The 21,738-nt window shown below is 41.8% G+C and overlaps 1 protein-coding gene across 2 annotated transcripts in view; it reads right to left on the bottom strand.

Annotated features, from left to right (window-relative positions):
* Window positions 1-21,738, bottom strand: part of roraa (RAR-related orphan receptor A, paralog a) — a 210,561-nt gene that overhangs the window by 50,059 nt on the left and 138,764 nt on the right. Inside the window, exon 1 of one of the 2 annotated variants that reach the window (XM_058075291.2) lies at window positions 1,906-2,074. The exons of the other annotated variant lie outside the window; for it this stretch is intronic. Coding sequence (XP_057931274.1) covers window positions 1,906-1,936 — 31 coding nt within the window. The 5' untranslated portion in view covers window positions 1,937-2,074. Of the gene's footprint in view, window positions 1-1,905; window positions 2,075-21,738 lie in introns of those variants that run through there. 2 annotated transcript variants of the gene reach the window in all.

Genomic DNA, 21,738 nt, shown 5'->3' on the forward strand with positions numbered 1-21,738 from the left:
GACCTTACCTTCTCTGCAACCCCCCCCCCCCCCCCCCTTTCTGAACATTTTTTACAGTCTGGTACACACTTACACTAAATCACATATTTATGCACAGTCTGCACGCGCTCAAACCTCTCATAGACTGCATAGCTGCTTTTATGAGGGGGTTAACTATGTTCTGGACTTCTTCTTTGTACACTTTTCTGTCAATATGCACATCAAAGAACTTTCTTTAATGATGTAACTGTTTTTTTATTTATTTTTTAATTTTAATTGTGCTGAGTAGGCTGCCTCATTTGCATGGGGTAATGAGCGGGATGTTTCTATTACAGGTAATTAAGTGCTTGGGAGACGATGCTGAGGTAAGGGAGGGAGAGGGAGTGCAGGGTACACATCCACAAGTGTACGGCACCACTCTTATATTTGACTTTATGGAAAAAAAAACATGCATAATAATCAAAAACGCATCCGCAGAAAGTACAAAAGAAGCCCAAAACTGTGTATGTCATAGAATTGTCGCAACATCGTCTCATATATATGCGTTAGAAAAACTAAAGACACTTTACGAAATCACAAACTTTCAATATGAACCAATTTAAAATTATAAATGGCGGCTACAAAGCTCAAATACTGTACACACAGACAAATATTTGCTTTTAACCGATAAAGCAAGATCATTTTACATATGCGCCGCAAAATTATTGCACTCTTTCTCAATTTTGACACAAAAGATGCACAACAGAGGCTACAATTTATGAACTAAATCTACTATGGTCATATAAAATATATGTGTAGACATTTTTACATATATACATATGTATACATCTGTCATTTGACAGGTGGAAAAGCACAGCATAACCACATTTTTATTTGGTGGATTTAGTTTTGCATTTAATGCAAAATGACAGCTCTTGGTCCCTCGTGACTTGTTATTCAAACCAATTGTATTGCGTGTGCATGTGAGCACATATGTCTGCATACGAGTGCTCACATTTGTCTGCACAGAAGAATGACAGTGTATTAAAATGTGTGAAGCTCATATGTACACTGTGTGTGCGTGCGAGTGTGCGCGTGTGTGTGTGTGTGTGTGTGTGCAAGCATGCATGAGAGAAGTGCGTGCTGCACTCTATGTATGACTGCACTTTCACTGTCTGTTTGTGCAAATGACTGTGAGCGTTTTTATGTCTGTGTGCATTTTTATGTCTGTATAATGGAGGGGGTGGAAGAGTTGGGATTTGGCATCCAAGATCAGCATCACACAGACGGAGGAGGACCCAGTCCAGGTCTCATGGCCACACATGTAAACCCCCGACTACCCCCCCCAAAAAATAGGTCAGTGGAGCAGTCTCGTACACACACCCACCGTTATTGCACTTCCACACACATGCACCTCTATCAGCCCAAAGAATCAGTCTGCCAGTCGCGCCTGTGCCTGTCTGCGACCCACGTTTAACACTGCCGTGCACATCCTCCTATACAACTGACACATCCTCTTGACTGAAACTAAAGGATTAGGAACTGTGCATAAAGGAAGACTTACTACCACCCTCCTGCTACCCCCTTAGTACCCTTGTGTCCACCCTACCACATATAAAATAAAGAAAAAGTGCATATCATAATGATGTGAAACTCCTGCAGCAGCATGATAAACACACTTACAATGGCATAAATGTATGCATTTCTTAAAATTACAACATTGCAGTTTATCTATATGAATTAAAAAAAAGATTCATGCATAAGTATTTAAACATTTGCATGCATTCTGAATTAATGCATTGCTCCCTCACTCTCTCTCTCTTATGCCTTGCAAATGAAATGCAAAGAGTTGGCAGCGTATGAATAGCAAGGCTGTACTTCCCGACTTGTTACTCACGGCTGCAGGGTCCCCACACAAGCATGCATTGTGGCTGCGCTCCTTCTTACCTTTCATAGCTGAAATCACAAAATACATCATTAAGCTTCGAGTCCATAAGAGAACAACTATCGCACACGCAAAAGCCCCGTCCACTGCTGTCTCAGCAGCAGCTGGCCAGCACAGCTCTCTGCCTCTCAGCCTCCGAGCATGACCACACCAGAATCCATGTGACTGTGACATCAGCACTCCGGTCTGACTCCTCCCCTGCCCCGTCTCTACCACCCTCTCCTCCTCCCCTCCCCTCGCCTTTGATTGGCACAGCGTGCAGCCAGTAGGGGCGCTGAGAGCTCAGGCAGGGAAGCATGGCCGCCTTCCCTGCTGATTGCAGTCGAGCATGGCCATCTTTGCTAGACACAGCACACTTATCTAAGTGTGCTCTTATCTTTGCAGTCAAACTAGCAGACACTGGTTCACGCTTTTGTTCTCCTGGTAGTGCAATGTCAAGGAGAAAGTGGGGGGAAAAAAGGGGACAAATTGCGAGTTGAGTAAAAAGAGACATCAGAAGCAAAAATAGGGGAGAAGATGGATACGACGAGATGTGTAATTCATTTCTCCTCCTCCCTGTCTGAAGATATGAGTGATCAGTGTGGGGGCCAGATGTCTGCCAGCAGTGTGGGAGAAGATGAGTGGAGCCACAGCTTCTTCCCGTGACCTCTCAGAGGACTTGCATGCCCCCCATCCGCCATCCCCCCATCCGTCTATCTCTCTCACTCTCGCTCTCTCTCTCTCTCTCTCTCTCACACACACACACACACGCACACAACTCTCACACTCATTTTTGACAGGTGAAGAAGGGGAGATAGTGGCAAAAAGGGTTTGGATGATCCCCCACCACCCCAGAGCGACCAGACGATGAGTTTCCCGCTATCATTCCCTCGCCCCGCTCTCGCCCCCTGCTTACCATCCCTGTCTCTGCTGCTTCCTCTCTCTTTCCATCCCACCCCCCACCACCTCCCATCGCCACCCCCTCCTCTTCGCTCATCCTCATATGATAATCTGTTCTGACTCGTAGCCAGCTGCCTCTCTCTGATACAATATTCTGGTTTTAGTGCAATCCAGCCTTGGCCAATAACCACGTTGCATTTGGCATTTCCCAGAACAAGCTGCTTCTCATATCGTCTCAGGACAACGTCGCTTTCAGACGCTACAATATTTCAAATCTTAAAATAAAGAGGAATATGAAAAAAAATATATATTTGTTTACACCATAAATATTTCAAATTTGGAGATTGTGGAGCCTCATTTCACATTCTCTTTAGATGTGTCTGGCATTAACAACATGACTGCATCGCTGTATATCTGCAAGAGAATGATGATGCTTCCAGCGGGAGACAATTGCACATTAACAATGCAATTGTTACAGACATTTTGAATATTTATTTATGCGCCTTTTAAAGTCAAAATTTGTTTATTCATTTGATGCCGTCTACTGCCTCCTAATAATTGAATAAAAGCATGCCGAACTGTATACACTATGGAAATGAGGGGCTGCGACATAAATCTTTCCGTGACAATGTTTCATTAGGACCCCTTTGATCCATTAGGGACACTAAACATATTAACTCACATTGTATCAACACTGTTCTCTTATTGCATTGTGTCTAATGAACAACATATCATGCACAGGCTGATAGCATCAAATGAAACGTGCCTGAGATAAATAATCAGGCCGCGGTGAACTTTTGAAAACAATGTCAAAGACATTGCAGCCATCTCATTTTCATGATGACATCGACACAACATGTTCCCCAGATGAGTTAAAAGACTCTCACTGTTGCCTTGCCACGATCTGTGGTTGCCTCTCAGTTTGACTCGTCTATCAGTCTTCCTGGAAACTACCGCAAGTCAACACACGGTAGCTAAACACTGAGATAGAAGCTTGTAGAATAACATTTTAAACATTCACACACACGGCACAACTCTATGGCTTTTTAGCATATCATTGTGTGGAGTTCAATGATTGAGGGGATTGGGCAAGGCACTCTAACAGCATGTTCTAATATGAGCCAGGAAGAATGCTGAAACACAGTGTTCTTTATTCTGAATTTATCATTTATTATCTTATTAACACTTTAAGCACCAATGTCACAAAATTGCCAAACCAGGAGATGGTGGACATCTGTAACTTAATCAAAACTACATTTGTGGGCGTGGCTTTATGCAAAGTGTAAGACTTTATAGACAGCATAGCCATTCGTATAGCCATTCGCTCATTGTCTAATTAACTAACTGACTGCTAATTGGGAATGTCTGACCTGATTGAATGATAATATGCACAGGCGTAAAAGATAGATCATTTATATCATTTATATCATTCTATGTAATGATTGCAGTATATAATAGCCGTAATCGCTGTAAGTGATGATGATGATGTCTGGGTGTGCTCGAGAGATGAGGAAGCGTATTACAAGTTGATCACACATTATAATGAGGTGGTATCATGCTGCCGAATAGCACACCTCAACCTGTTTGTTTTGCGCCTTGTAAAGCAGGGATATCCAAAGTGTCCGCGGGCCATTTGTGGACCGCATTTTTCATGGGCCTGACAGCAGATTGTAGAAAAAAGAAACTAAGAAAATGATGTAGTTGTAGAATAAAACTAATAAGTCATACCCAGTACACATACAGCTGGTTATTAATAAATATAGCAACTTCTCTCTTAATTTCAGACTTAAATTAATGTACAGATTTAAGCCATAGCTATCAAAGGTTAGTCACGCCCACTTCCGGTTCATGCCCCCTCCATTTTTGACCAAATTACACCCATTTCTGGTTTATGAACCGCCCATTCCGAGTCCCTCATCCCTAGGACATTTTCTCCCATCCCAAACTTTGGGTCATTTTAATGATTTTTCTAATTTACAGTCTGCCTTTATCGTTAACCATTTTCAAGCTACAACAACACTTCCTCCATATCCATCACACTACGGCTCGGTGCATTCATGGACACTCCAAACTCCCAGCATCAATACCACTGGGCATGAGTGAGTAACAACCATTACATTTTTTTCATGCAGTCTTGTATTTTCCGCCAAAAAGCAATAACTAAGCTAGCCCAATTTGTGGGATACAAGAGCTATTGTTTGTACTATTCTTACTGGATTGCGTTTGAAAATTACCAAATTGTTAGTCAAAACAGGAATTGCAGAAAGTGTAGATTATATTATGCTGTGTCATATGTTTAGAATTTCCAGTTAATTTGTTTTGACACTTTTTCGATACAAGAAAATTACCTTACCTTTTTTTCCCCTTAATGCATGGGACTCCCCAAGGAGGAATGTCTTCAGCTAACATTTGCTTTTGACCACACACTCTCTGCTTGACCGCTGCACATTGCTTGTGACAGAACGCCAATAAGCCGCTGATACATGTTCATTAGAGCATTGATTAACCTCCTAAGAACCTGATGGTCTTGCAGTAATGTGGTGTTGTTAAGACATCAATGCAAGCACTGGAGTCCATCAGTACACATGAGCTGACAGCTGTCTCATTGACATGAACCATGCATACGTATTCACCATGTAAAGAGGTTCAATTTACAGTAACATCTTATATTATTTTTCTAATGGCATATTTTTCCTGCGATCTGAGCCTATTGTGCAGGTGTACCCAACACCGTGGCTGGTGAGTGAATGTACGACTTACTAGACATCTGCTTCACATGGGCCCACTTCCTGTTTGTGACCACACTCACTTGCAACAAAGAGGTGTTAAAATGGTAAACCACTTTAAAATGTTATCATTAGAGTGCACCATTGCAAGGTTTTAAAGTGTGATCTGAGAGTCTTTGGGAACAAGGAGGATCATTTTTGGTGATTGGCCAAATATTCTCATGAGAAAATAGTAGACGATGGGAAATCAATCTGAGTGTATGTGTATGCGTATGCGTCAGAATCACCAGTCTCCCTCCTTTTTGGATTCATTCAAGCAAATGTACTTCTTGTAAACAAGCCTCGTGGAATTGAATTCAATTGAGAAGAGGCGCAGCAGCATCGGCTCCGCGCCCCGGAGAGGAGGAGCGGGCCAGAACTGATAATAGCCTCATTAGCAGTCTGTCAGTAGCCATTGTACACTCACACCGTGAAGCTGATCTAGCTTAACTATTATGGACTGGCGTCTAGAACACGGAACCGGCAGTCTGCAGGTTTTCGCACTATCTGGCCTTTGTCCCTTCAGAATAAACAGCAATGGGCTTCCTGGTTAACTGTCATAGCTAGTCAGGATATAATTCTAAAAACCGAGGCTTAAATTCCCCAAAGTGAGACACCTGGGTGTTTCCAGAAGCACCGGCATGCCTAAAGCAGTGGTAGAATTAACAAGCTGCAACAAGCACTCCATGAAAACAATACAGATCAATTTAATATAGATGCCAAGGAGTGGAGGGTATAATATTGAAGGCGTAATAGCACCAGCCCACACTGCACAATCATAAACCAATGTAGGGCCCATTTCCAACAATTTCCTGGGGGCTTGTGGGAAGACTTCAATAAATCACAAAAACAACACACTGAAAAATATCGCTGAAGCACAGTGGAAATACAGAATGATGTTGGATTATGTCCACAGGAGGATTTATACAGTGGAACCTCCAAAGTTGAACACTATCTGTTTCCTAAACATAATCCAGTTCAGACAGTTGCCATTATAAAATGTTTATTTTTGGGAATGTAAACAAGTTACATTCAAGGAGCTAGTTTTAACACTAGATGCCCTTCCTGATTCAACCCTGGCCAGGAATCGAACCCAGTCCTCTGCATGTACCTCGACACCAGCAGCGATAAGTGACTTGAACCATAAAAAACTCAAAGGTTCCATATAATGATGCAGTAATTTATGTTTTGTGTGTCTGTAGCGCCAATGCCACTAAGCTGTGTTTGTCCACGCCTGTATCTGACGGACTGTGCGGCACTCAGAAGCTATACTTTGCACTTTATCCACATTTCACATACATACGTATGTACTCTGCAATGTCAAACATAACAGACATATGACAAATATACCGAAACCGGACATTTAACATTCTACCTTTTAATTACAAGTGACCAGCAGAGGGGCTAAAACAGGGGTCTCAAACATGCGGCCCGCGGGCCAACTGTGGACCACAGGACACTAGTTTGAGGTCCCCGCCTTGATATGCAAGTTTAATGTTATGTCGGCCCGCGCAAGTTTGATATGGATGCTGTATGGTATCATGTACCCAGAAAAAAATATTACGTTTGATTAATGTTCATGTTAAAGGTTAAATAACTGTTAATAGTTATCCTCCCTATCCGTGTGGAAGTGGTAAGTTTTTGGCTATTTAAGTTTAAAGGAAATAACTTGAACGCTACCGTTTAGGTCGCTAGCTCTGTAGTTTGCGAGTTAGCATGTGTGTCAAGACCCTGCAGTTGCGCAATATGTTGTAAATAAAAAGAGTATAAATGTGACTATAGTCGTGTTTTGTCACGTCTACAGGGCTCTAATAATGTTTTGTTAATTTTAATCTGAACAAAAATAATTTGTCTACCCACCAACTATATGTGGTTTCTTAAGTTTTTTATTATTTGCCGTTTTATTGTTATTATTGTATTTATTTATTTATTTATTACTGATTGATTGATTTTCTTTATTCTTGATTTGTTTATTTATTTTTCATCTTATTTTGTGTAGAAAAATAAAAAGTAAGATATTTGAGAACAGTGGAATGTTTTATCAGAGCTTTTCTTGTAGAAAATCGAAACCAAAGTTTATTCATTTTTCTGTTTTTAATAAATGCGTTTATTTTTTTTGGGGAGAACCTGATGTGGCCCAGTCTCGCCCAGACCCGACCTCCAGTGGCCCCCAAGTAAATTGAGTTTGAGACCCCTGGTCTAAAAGGTCCAATAAAAGTAGAAAACATACCAAATTAAACCAATACCAACGCTAAAACATCCACCAACATGGTGGTGTTGATTATTACTGATTATCTTCGCTGATTGTCCTCATGCACGGACAAAAGCACTTGGACACCAAAAGGCATATTTTTCTCAATTTCACTGCAGTACAAGTTCAAATACAATTTGTGGCAGCTGTAGGTGGGCATCATGCTTTATCTTGCTCATGATGCAGTCATATGACACACGCGGCGCGTCCTTTACATGTCGCCACAGGCCAAAGCAGCTCCACTTTCATACAAATGCACAAACAGTATTTATAGAACAGAAGGGCCAAAAGAGAGTAAATATGAAAGCATGTCACTTATACATTGATGATGCGTATAACTGTCAACTGTCATATCATCAAAATCAGCAATACAGTGAATACTTGACAAGGCCATAGTCTTTACTGTGTATTACATATATTTATACTGTTTTTTTTCTGTGTAACCACAAACATCACTTGAATGCAGTGCTTTAGATTATCCTTAAAATCACCATGGCAGCAAGGCCAGGCCAAGTTTAAGCAGATTTACATTAAATGACCCCTGCAGGCGGAAGTGGCAAGACCCTGGTAAATGCATTTATTATTTACACACTCCGCTTTGTTTTTAGTGCATGCACAGTTGTTGCTGCTATCCCTCATGTAGCTTGTGGCTACTTCTTTCTGTCTCCGGGCTCTTTAGCAGCACCCAGAGAGTTTACAATCTATACTCCCATTGATTAACAATACATACCTTCAGTTACCCAACAAAGGTTGTCACTTAGTGGAATGAATCAGTTTACTTTGCTTGGTGAAAAGAGAGATCACTGGCACCGCCGGAGTGCCACAGCACATCCAGTGGAACAATAATTCAATAGATCAATAGGAATGAGATTTAACAATGAATTGCAGCCGAGCTCTTTTGTGTGTGTGAGGCTGCCCTTGGGGACGGAGAGGGAAAAAAGGATGGGAGAAAAAGGGAAGAAGGTGGGGAGATTATCGCAGGCATGGCAGCCTGTGTGAGAGGCTTAGCACGGCTATGTGGGGAGGTGGAACCCTGTGAATTCTAATGAACTGGCAAGAACCGCCCTATCCTGACACCCCCCCCCATCCACCCCCAAAAATAAAATAAATAAATAAAACAAATAAATAACAGCTCCATCACTTTGGCGTGAGGACAACAGGAGGGAAGGAGGAGGTGATTAGGAAGGTGCGGCTCCTCCGTGGCAAAGCAAACAGAGCAGGTCATTCTCCCTGTGATAATTATGCCCATAACCAGGCATGAGGGATTGCTAATGGACCTGCTTATTCTTCATGCCCCGCAACGGCAACCGCTGAGCCTGTCAAGGGGAAAAGCATGATAATGTGTTTTTTTTTCCGCTGGTTGGGTGACTCGGGTAAGAGTTGCAAAGGCGGCTGAAAAGGGCAGCAGGGAAACTTGGCCTTTGAGGGAGAAGTTAACGAATGAACTTCATTATTGAGGAGCATACCGGGGAGACCCCCCGGAGTGTGTGATGTATTACCTCGCCTCCTACCTACACACACCCCAACATGAACCAATATAGCCTGATGCCGGATCTAGAGGGGGGGGGGGCGTGTAAACTAAAATAGTTAACCTTCTGGCAAAGAGGCTAGGAAGAAACAGGAAAACAGAACAGCAAACTATGCAACTAAGGAACTAAGTTGCTTTCAATTAAATCTAGTCGACCATTATGATCATTTATATATATGATATACCATATATTATATATATATAATATATGGTTTATGCTGTACCCTTACAGTTGTTCACTAAAATGAACAAAGTAGGTTCAAATAATGAACATTTTAATTTTTTTAGCAAAAATTATAGTGACCAAAAGAAAAAAAAAGTAGTGTACCCCGCCTATCGCGCAAAGTCAGCTGGAATAGGCTCCAGCATAGCCTATTCCCTAGCGAGAATAAGTGGTCAAATGGATGGATGAATGGATGGAAAAGAAAAAAATTACACATATCTGGATCTACACATACAGTATAATAGAATTTAAAGCACATCTTCCTTTGCACATTCAACACCACTCCAATAGTGGATTGTTGGGTTAATAGCATGTTCTGTTTTTCTGCCATTTGACGTTCAAACAAACCACAGTAAATCCCCATAAATGAGATACCCATAAAAAAACATGTTTTTGACACACACCTCGCTCCTCTCCCTCCAAACCCTCCTACTAGCTTGACAACAATATTCTCCTCCGGTTTTGGACCAACATATACAATAAAAGTATATGATATTATCATAAATTTACCTGTTTCTACATGGTTACAGAATGTAAATAAAACTGTAAAACCTTGTTGGAGGTGTTTTAATCGTAGTCTTTAGGCAAAGTAGGTGTGTCCCATTATGTGCATTAATAAGCTGTCTCTTTTTATCTGTTTTTATATCTTTAGAATGCACAGAAAAGAGAAAGATGTGTGTTCATCTCTCACATAAGGATCGTGGATGATGGGCAACATTGCAAAAAAGTGCAAATTTCCTTTTAAGGCAAAATCGATGTACAATAAATTCCTGGCTATAAGCCACTACTGTTTTCACAGTCCTTTCTCTAATTTATGGCAAAAAGAACTACATTTCCCATGATGTTGGAAGTGTGAAGTGGATGCTAATAAGTCTTATGCAGTGATCGTGTTTTGGTCTGACAAATCTGTAAAAGTGTACAGTTACTACAGCTTCTGCCCACCTCCGTGGATGCAGGGCAGGATAGTGTGTCCGATATTAATTCACCTTTCCCAGCCAGAGCGGGTGGCTTCTCCCACTGTAGACTGGTTCTTGCAGTCACGATAGCCGTAGGTGCCGTATGAAGACAGTATGTGCATCTTGCCATTGTAGGCTGCACAAGGCGCACCAAAGACGCACAAGTTGCACGCCACACTAGGTGTCACAAATCATTTTACTCCATAAGTACGACACACTTGCAACCCTCTGACTACCTTACATCCTCTACCTGCTGGCTACGGCCAACACATTTCACGACAATTGCATGTGTGCTAACACGTAGGTCATGATGTAACTCTGGCTTCTCTGTGTAAATATCATATATTACAACTTGGACATTGGCCGCAGCCCGCCCAGTGGTGAGCGTTCTGGACTTTGGAGCAGATGCCCCGGGTTCGAATCTCCATCATCAGTATTCATCAGGAAGGACTTCCGGAATATAAAAGGCTCAAGACAAAAATCAATATGCAGGTCAAAAGATCGGCTGTGGCGACTCCTTAATCAGGAAAAAGGCGAAAGAGACAAACCAAAAACAACTTGGACATCAACCTATATATGCACACCATTTGTCCTCAGTTGAATTTGGTGGGTGCGACTTATACAGGTATTCAAGTGCACTCAATAGTCTGGAATTTATAGTATTTTTAGTTCCTACAATCAGCAAGTAAACACAGTCTGAAATGAGCAGAAAACTTGACAAAATATGTGCATGTGAATTATTTTTTTGTGGAATGGGGAGACCTCCGAGGGGAGGGTCAGCATGCCACTCTTTCTAGAACATTCTATTAAATGATGGAATTTTATGAAACAACTTTGCTCATAGACCTTTTTGTTGAAACATAAAAAAATACAAATAAAAAGTAGTGTTAAAAATATATCTGAACAAAATGTGTTCATGCCCTGTGATTGACTGACGACCAGTCCAGGGTGTACACCGCCTCTCACCCGAAGACAGCTGGCATAGGCTCCAGCACCCCCACGACCCTTGTGAGGATAAGCGGTAGAAAATGAATGAATAAAAATGTGTTTATCAGCTCAAATTAAAATTCACTGGTACACTACATTTGGTAAGGGTGTTCACAATTGCTCTCTCTTGTAAAAAAAAAAACAACTCATTTTGAACACCACACAATGTTCTGGGTGCTTTAATTTAGTAGTCCAGTGAGACGATCCAGTCAACACATTGTAGATTACACTCATTTATTACAAAAGCGACGGTGTCCGAGCAACTTTTTTAGAGCTTTATAAAAACAAGTGACCCTCCATTGGGAGAATATGTTTCCTTGAAGATTGAGGGAGATCTTGGGGCGATGTGCGACATGCATCACTTAGCCTCCTCCCTCTGTTTGCAGGCCTGGATGGAGTTTCTCTATGGTGGATGCTACAAAAAAAGCCTTTTTTTTTTACTGTGCATTCACTCAGCTCTTTTACTTTAGACTTATGAGGATGCCATAGGTGCAGGGGAGTGATTCATCACAGGCTGTGCTCCTCTCGCACCCTCACACATTAGTAATGTGGTCCGCTGAGGAGGAGTCCTGTCATCAGTCTGTACCTGGACCCTCTGAACAAGGTAGGTCAACAGGAGGCAGCCGCAACTGGCCCACTTTTAGTCTTTCACAGCACCTTTAAGTTTCCTCCTGCGCTGTTAAAACTGAGTCTGACGGACACGCTACAACCCGCTTGGTCAAGGGGAGAAGAGGATGCCTCCGTGCTGGAACCGCCCGCCAAATGCAGTGACTCAGTGAAGCTGCGCAACCTGTGCAGCAGACCAAATGAAATTTAATGAGCCCTTAAAGTGAAATATTACAGTCTAAGTAAGAAAAACAAACATGCAATGACTCATATTTTGGATTAAAAGTTCTCAGACTTATCCATCTCAAAACCGCCGGAAGGAATTCCATCACAAGACTCACTAGTCCTCTGTAATACGCACACACGGCATGATCATCTGCTCTTTCATGTAATATAGCGACGCTCTCCGTCAGTGTAAGCCGTTGACCTCAGCATCGCAGGTAATGCACATTTAAATACCTGCCTCAGTTTTCATGTTTGTCATTTTTACTTGTGAAGATTAGGTGTAAAAAGGCTATTTGAAACCAAAACACAGGATTAAGGGATAATGCTGCTCTGTGTCTTGTGAGTCGACCTTGATTCTGTAATCCAACACAATAATGTAGAACAGCATATTTCGCTCGCTTGTACATTCAATAGTCTCACAGTGTAGTTGCAGCTGCCTCTGATGTAATGGTGACAATGGCGCCGCGTGAAGGAGGGATCTGATCAGTGTAATGTGTGTGTCAGAAAATAGAGTTTTGCTCAATGCTGACACTAATTTACATCATGCAGCCTATTAAAGCCACAATACAGTACTGGACGTAATCAGGGTGTCCCAATACAACTTTTTCACTTGCACCACCAGAATTGCAGCCTTCAGTACTGGTTAATACAGACGTCAATCTGATACCGTATCGACATGTATCTTATATACAGGGTGTCCCAAAAATGTATTAGAGAAGACTTTGAAAATGAGTTTCATTTTCAGAAAGATTGGGCGACGACATCTAGCCAAACAGGCGGATTGGAGGGAGTGTTCACCAGACCTAACACCAGACTTTTATTCATGGGGTTACTGAAAAGACAAAGTCTACGCAATGAGATCTGCAACATTAGCTGAATTGCAAGCAGGCATTAAACATGAATGTGCGCAAATACCATTGGATGTGTGTGATTCCATTGCTTCACATTGTCAGCAGTATCTGGACCAGAACAAAAGGCAGGTACAAAAGCGCAGGAGTGGCATCTTGTCTGGACGATTTGATTGGGAGTGCTGAAGTCAGAGATTTTTAGTGTTGTTCCGATCAGGATTTTATGTTGCTGATACCGATTCCGATAATCCATGAGTGAAATCGGCCGATACCAATACCAATCACCAAGGTTTTTTCTTGTGACAGCTACTTTTACAAAATGAAAATGGACAAGAGTATCCAAGTTAATTTAATCTGTTTCTTTTTTTAAAATTCAATGTAAACCTTAAAAGCCACCCTAGAGATGTGTGTACTGCTTTATTTGCTATTAATCATATAGAATGTATACTAGGGCGGCACAGCGGTCTAGTGGTTAGCGCGCAGACCTCACAGCTAGGAGACCAGGGTTCAATTCCACCCTTGGCCATCTCTGTGTGGAGTTTGCATGTTCTCCCCGTGCATGCGTGGGTTTTCTCCGGTTTCCTCCCACATTCCAAAAACATGCTAGGTTAATTGGCGACTCCAAATTGTCCATAGGTATGAATGTGAGTGTGAATGGTTGTTTGTCTATATGTGCCCTGTGATTGGCTGGCGACCAGTATAGGGTGAAGACCCTATACTGGTGAAGATATACTTCACTATACTGGTGAAGACCCTATCTAAATATAGTAGATTTATGTGTTTTTATGTGTCCAGTTTGAATCACACTGGACAAGACTAAGATTTGACTTAGACAACAAGAGCCCAAACCAAGAGAAACATGGTGAATCTTCGTTATATTCCTGACTCCATATCTCCTGTGCTGTTTCTTTATTTCCCACTCACATCGCCTCAGACAGAGCAGCATGAAAACCCGCCTTTGATGTCTGGGATCCCATAATGCTGAGCAGTAGAAATCCGCATGCCTGTTATCTGTAGAATCTTAATGATGACGGCTAACTTCACAATGGGTTAACCACCACGTCTCCCTGTTCTCACACTGCACACCCACAGAAACACAAATTAGTAGCAACCGGGAGAAAAGACAGCAAGGGAGAGAGAGAGAGCGAGAGATGGGTGGGGGAACAGCTTTTTTCTAATAAAGCAGATTCAACGAAATGCACACAATGTGATCAGCACAAACGTCAATGTATAATATCACCCTAAGCTTTTGGGAGTGTTTGTGCTTTGTTCTCACAGCATGTCACTTTTTTGTGCTTCACTTTGCCAAAAAGACAAAAAGGTTCTTGGTTGGCAATCTTCACATCCAACGCACTCTTTGTTTTTGCTGCCACCGTGGCCAATTCTTTGTTTATTTATCCCTTTCTTTCTACACAACTTTTTTCCTGTATTTATTTTGAAAGTGGATAGTACCATTTAACATTGGTAGGAATTCACCTTTATTTATTTTGAAAATATTTGTATATTTTATTAATTTTCTGTAGTATTTCCTTGAATTAAAATACTATAACATCTCTGTAAAATCAAAACATTTGTTATGTTATATTATGCTATTTCATGCTATGGTTATACAGCGTTAAGGTTGGAATACCAAACTAAATTCCATCTGATCCGATCCAGATTATGCATTTTCTGGCAATTTAAATTTAACATGGTAAAGCCCATTTAGCATGTCCCCATGCTCCAATCTCATTACATTAGGGTGTCATTTGTTGGGTTTATGGAGGGTTTCAACATATATATTTTTACCTTCAGTAGAACTACATTTTAAATTTAGAAGAAACTAATTGCTTCAGTAGATGACAAATGGACGTGCTTTTATTTGAGGCAATGCTATCAAGGAGACAACTTACTGTAGGCAAGGTTTGTTGAATTCCAGTCTGCATAATTCAGGAATTAAATCATGCATGATAATTTTACTTGGCTTCATTTGTGTCTGCTGTTGCATCAGCCTCTTGAAATCCCACCAAGGAATATTTCTGGAAATTAATTTTGTTCTCCATTTTGCTTTGTGTGTAATTGGTGTGAACGTGCGCCTTGGTGTGAAGTGAACTGATGGTCGATGCAATCATGAGACTAAAATCGCAGTTACAGTGCATTTTAACCTTGGGGCCAAAAGACATATTTTGGCATGTTTGGTTATGCTTTGCTGTGTTTCCTTCCTACCTCCATGGTCTAGAAAATACTTATTGTTGGCTGAATATACTGTAACTATATTAGAGCAATATGCTTATTTTAAGTCATGCGTAGTAATATGAAGGATGATATCACTTAAAATAATCGGTATAATCCATCCATTTTGTATACCGCTTTTCCTCACGACGGTCTCGGGAATGCTGGAGCCTATCCCAGCTGGCTTCGGGCGAGAGACGGGGTACACCCTGGACTGGTCGCCAGCCAATCACAGGGCACATATAGACAAACAACCATTCACACTCACATTCATACCTATGGACAATTTGGAGTCGCCAATTAACCTAGCATGTTTTTGGAATGTGGGAGGAAACCTGAGTACCCGGAGAAAACCCACGCATGCACGGGGAGAACATGCAAACTCCACACAGAGATGGCAGAGGGTGGAACTGAACCCTGGACTCCTAGCTGTGAGGTCTGCGCGCTAACCACTCGCCCACCGTGCCGCTGGAAACATACATATAAACAAATTAAACGTATTGGTGTTTTCTGACATGTTATTATTTAAGCAACTGACTTTTAATTTAATATGTTGATGTGTTGTGTGTGAAAAATATGTGTTTTTTGTTTCATTTCTTGAACATTTTAGTGTAAAGTAAATCTTTTTGCATCCCTGTCTTAAGGCCATTTGAATATGACGTGTATGAAATGGATCATAGTTTAGAATTTTTAGATTGTTTTGATGGTTTGGAATTGTGTAATGTATTCCAATACCAACTACTTTCAAATGAAAGTAGCTCATAAAAAATGAAGTAACCTGGCCAACAGTGGTCAGGATCATATCTGGAAGCTCTCCATGACCTCCGCCTCTGTCGCCCTCCATGAATCACAGCTCCCAATACATGCTGACACTCTATCGCTGCTCTCAATGTGTGACTTTGTGCGCACAGGCGACCTGACGTGTGATGGATAACCTGCGCCCGTGCACAGGCCGAGGTTGGCCGCGCCCTCCCAGCCGTGCCGTCCGCTTCTGGTTGCAGCCATCAACCTCACCTGAGGTGGCGGGAAGAGAAATCATCCTGAGCAGATGGGGCCCACTTACTTTTTGGCAGATGCATCCATGCATTGTGTCCTTGTCACACGTCAGTTAGTCTTCCTTTCCAGTTTACGGCAAACCATTTCAGATTTGGGGTGACACAAAAAAGGGGGAACAAGGGTGAGGAGAAAAGGTTGACGAGGCTCTCTGAAAGGCCGAGAGTAGGACCAGATTAAGCTGCAACAAAGACAGAGCACGCCTGTTCCTACAAAAAGCCGTCATGCACCTCTCAAGCTTCCATCACCACTTTCGTTCTCAGCCTCCAGGCCCCCAGTTGATGGCCAAAAAGCAGATGAGATGAACTTATGCAAAGAAAGTGCGTGGACAAAGGCTGTTTGCAATTTGACAAAATGGCAGATGTAATGCTTTTCCTGAAAAATGAGTGTCTGCCATATTGTGTTGGAGTGGAGAAAGGATGGAAGGGGTGGAAAAATGGAGAAAAATCACGCTGGCCTGGTTCACGACAAATAGATAGCTCTATTGATTTCCCTTTAATAGCCAATGTCCATCCCTCACTGTTGTGATTACACTGACCTATTTCTGAAAAAAATATAGATTAAACTGAAACGTCCCCAAAGAAAATACTCCTTTTGTGGAACAAACAAAGCAGAGGACGATGACACATAACCTACAGTAGAGGAGAAGGGAAAAGACTTTGTCAATTTACGTCTCTGAGGGAGAGAGAGGGAAAAAAAAAAAGAGTCCCATGCTGAGAACCAAATAACTTTCTACAGAAAGCACGTCAGCGCTTTGTGGCGTCCTGCATTGTCAAGTCAACAAGAAATAAATAAATAAAAACAGCATTAAAATGAATGAAGTCGTATTTGAACATAATGAAGGCAATTTTACAAGGCTGTGTTTGACTTTCCGCTGCATAGTGAGTCCCCCCCCACACTTTGCTGCACTTGAGTGTTGTACGCTACCTCTGCGCCTGTGTGCGCTGCTGTGCGCGCTCGGCCTGCTCCGCTATGTCTGCACTGAGCACCTCTCTCCAGACTATCTCTGTGCAGCTCTGGGGACCCGACGCTGGCTGATCTTCATTATCAGGCCCGGCTTAACAACGCACTGGATGCACTTGAGTGCAACTAACAAATCCCCACAGAGCTGAATCAAGGCAACAATATGATGAAATACCTTCAAACAACACAACACACCAGCATGGAACATCGAAGCTATGCACAGACAGCTTACACTGCCCTGGGCCATTCCACAGGAGTGCGCGTGTTGCCAAGCAAAATTAGCCAGCAACTGGGACATATTATTCTCCTAAATTGGCAATGTACAGCCCTATTAAGGGCCATAAATCTCATGTTTGATCAAGTGAAAACACTCCCCACACAGTGGTGTCGTTCAATAAAATCCAAGCAGGATGTGCAGCGTCATTCTGGGGCAAAGACATGGCTGCACAAGGGTGAAACGTTATAATACCAGAATATTTCCTTGGCAATTTCACTGCTGTGATATTGTGCAATGACAATACAGAAAGTCAATCAATCTATCTATCTATGGTCGCCAGCCAATCACAGGGCACATATAGACAAACAACCATTCACACTCACATTCATACCTATGGACAATTTGGAGTCGCTAATTAACCTAGCATGTTTTTGGAATGTGGGCGGAAACCGGAGTACCCGGAGATAACCCACACATGCACGGGGAGAACTCCACACAGAGATGACATCTAATAACTACAAAGTGTTATCTTTGTACTTTGTATGACAGCTGCACAGCTTTTTGTTTATTTTTGTACATATGTTATTAGGAAACACATTATAAATGTATAACAATCCACAAAGTCCGGTCTCACTAACTCATACAATTCATGCAGCCCAACATGAATGCACATCATGAGGTTCCTTTACAACAGATTGGACGGCCTATTCCTGTGCGAGCGCACGTCTCTGGCGAGAGAAAACTCGATACAAGCTGCAAGCAAATAAATGAAGATACAGCAGCAAGGCCATGCTTTTCAATCAGAGTAAAGAGTCTGTCAGCACAATGGAGATAAATACAGAAGGGGCAAAAAAAAAGAAAAAAAAAACAGAGACTCCACATCGTATTTGAAAGACTTAAGAGAGGAAGTCTTTGCTGTCTCTTTTTCTTTGTTTCTAGGTGTTGATTTACTGTATGTGGCTCATCTAAGATGAGACATAAGGCTTATGCACTTCGGTACACATGCATCCACGATACTATGTCCCATGGAACATGAAATCTAATACTGCTGGATGTTTGTTATTGTGGTTGTCGTTTGCACTGCAATACTGTTTCTAATATTGTGCCTACCTAGTTACTGGATTTCATTTGTGCAGGCGGACATGCCATAATAAGGCAGAACAGCACAAACCCAGCAAGATCATAATTGTCAGACTTTATTTTTTTTTCTCCTTATGTCAAAAAAGATGCAAATTCTACTATATATTAATTTGAAATACTGCCTGGATGTTTCATTTTGCTGCTGATTATAATATTGTTAGATGCTGATACATGTTGTTATTTCATTCAGATGAGTAGAAATCTAATATGAAATTAATATGAAACCATGTAAAAAAAAACCACATGAATTCATGCAGAACTTGCATCCAAGAGAGAGCAGGGCGGTGAGATGAAAGGTAATCAGAGGATCTGCCCGGTTAGAAGTAGCGCATCCTGGCTACGTGACATCTGGGTGTGTACGAGCCACCTTGTGGCTATAATGGAGACAGAGCTTCACGCAGCTGATGTAAGATTAGAGTTGAGACGTCATCGTAATCGCAGCGTGATCAGTCTTTGCATCTGATCTGCTGCCGCTGCATAACAGTTCTCGCAACAGGTCCAAACTCATCTCACAGCAGCTTTGTCCTGCCCTGGGGGGAGGTGACATATGACTGGTGTCCACCATCAGAAAGAAAAATAAGATGCAACTGAAGATTTTACATCTGTGATCTGCCTAACCAGCTGCATCTGCGCAATGACACAATTATTATCATCCATATATTATTTATTTGATCAATTTTCTTCACCGCTTACCCTCACTAGGGTCGCGGGCATGCTGGAGCCTATCCCAGCTGTCTTCGGGCGAGAGGCATACCTATGGACAATTTGGAGTCGCCAATTAACCTAGCATGTTTTTGGAATGTGGGAGGAAACCCACGCATGCACAATAAACTATTCTAAGATTACAAAAATGTTACATGAACAACAATATGTTGACAACCCATCTACCTCGACCAACCCATCAATTCCCGGTCCACTATGTTCCTATTATCGCTAAAATGTGATTGATTAGGTAGACATCAACGTTTTGTGAGCCATAGTCAGTCTGTTTATGTGCTGTCGTATGTTCAACTTTTTAATTGTCACTAAGCAGCATGAAACAAAAGTGGATGACAAATCTTAAAGGGGACCTATTATGCTTTTTCCATTTTTCTGACCTATAAATGTAGTTAGAATGTTATATTTCCATGTTAAACGATAAAGTTTCAGATAATGAGGTTTGCGTACTTGGAAGTGAGCCCTAAAAGACGTTTGGGTGGCTTAAAACGCTTTCAAAAGTAAGTTTGGTTGGATTGCAAGGTTTATAGTGTCTTTCTGAGTAAATATCCCATGTTACAACATGGACACCTGCTGTTTAAGAACCAGTGTTGCCTATATAAGATTTTTATTTTTTTTTTAGTGAGTGCGGTGTCACACTATCGAGTATCACGATTGTCATACTCCTAGAATATGACAATTGAAGTGTCAAAATAAAATTATGCACAAACTGAGAAAAAAACCATGTCAACAAACTGCTAAAGGTTAAAAAAAATATTCATTATCATGCACTCTCCTTGTCTCTGGAGAAAGTTACAAGTAAACAAGCACGCAATGGCTAGTCAGCCAGTCTGGGGGGAATCAACATAAACAGATTCCTCTTATTTAGTGTATTTCTTGATATATTTCATAATTTTTTAAACATGTAACAACTAACTACCCAACTACATAGATGCCTACCTATCAGTTTATGCAAGTAACCAAGCATGTTTGTTTCTTAAATTGCTCATTTTTTATCTTTTGCTTACTGACTGACTAGGTAAATTAGCACACTAACTAACCACACTAACCAATTAACTAGGGTCACTCCTTTGATTGAATATCTGTCTATAAGTCAATTATAATTCCCATTAAGGAGAGGATGCCATAGGCACATTACTATATGCTATCATCTCCAATACTTCATCTTGTCATAGCTCAGTGATGAGTCTACTCTGGTGGGTGGGAAGGGGAAGTGGAGAAGAACGGGCGAGGAACGGAGGCTGCCAGTGAACAGCTGCCCTTGTAATTTATATTGATGAAGGGACTGGCATGGAGGAGAGCTTCCAGCAGTTTGATCATTCAGAGGGGGCAGAGTGAGTTGAAATAGCAGAGACCCTTGGTTCATCCCTGCGGTCCTCCTTGGACCAAGAAGAACAGTACAGGAAGCATTACGAGCATGTAGGGCAACCACGTTTGCTCCTCATTATTACTCCGGTAGCAGTCACATCCATCCACATTGACCACTAACTGTCCCTTCAACTCCATTTGTGCACACACTTCTGATGAGCCGCTTCTATCTACGAGGCAGACCAATCAACTACTTGTTAGCGGCCTCTACTTTGATTTCCACCCATGGACAAGATTTGAATATTTCCGAGTGAAATGAGACAGAATAGTCCAGTTTCTGCCCAGGGCTTTGAACCCAAGACTCCTAAATCATGCTCTTTGATTTGAGCCTCCTTCCGGTGTAGAGGTGCTTAGCAGTGAAGTAATTAAAACAGGATAGCAGGGTGGTGGATGGAGGGTCGAGATATTTCTCTTTCACCTTGAAGTGGTCCCAACACAAATATGCACACACCTATTTGCAAAAATGGCTTCACACATAATGCTTTTTTACTGAGTTTGTGTAAGGTAGAAGTGTAAAAGATCAAATCCTTTGCCCTTCCGTCTGATGTAAAAAAGGAGCCATGGAGTTTTCCACGGCAATCTCTCACAATCTGAAACACTTGGACCGCTTGTATGGAAAAGCCCCCTGGCTTCCCCTCACCGTGGGTTTCATCAGCGCAAAGGGATAGCCTTCATGTGCACTTTCTGGCATTCACACGAACACACACCGCAAGCGTAACAAAAAAAAAAAGCCGTTTTCAATTTAACATCACCCGTGTCAACATTTCCAACAAATCTCTTGGAAAACATTGATTTCTACAGGTGTGACTGTTCATCAATTCTTCCCATGCAGGCCTGAAATTGAAAAGGCAGCTGCGGTTTGACAAGGAAGAACGTGAGTACCATCGATGCTGTGCTC

This window comes from Doryrhamphus excisus, linkage group LG1 (assembly GCF_037039965.1).
Source record: "Doryrhamphus excisus strain RoL-2023G ecotype Guam linkage group LG1, RoL_Dexc_Guam_v1.1, whole genome shotgun sequence".
Lineage (NCBI taxonomy): Eukaryota > Metazoa > Chordata > Actinopteri > Syngnathiformes > Syngnathidae > Doryrhamphus > Doryrhamphus excisus.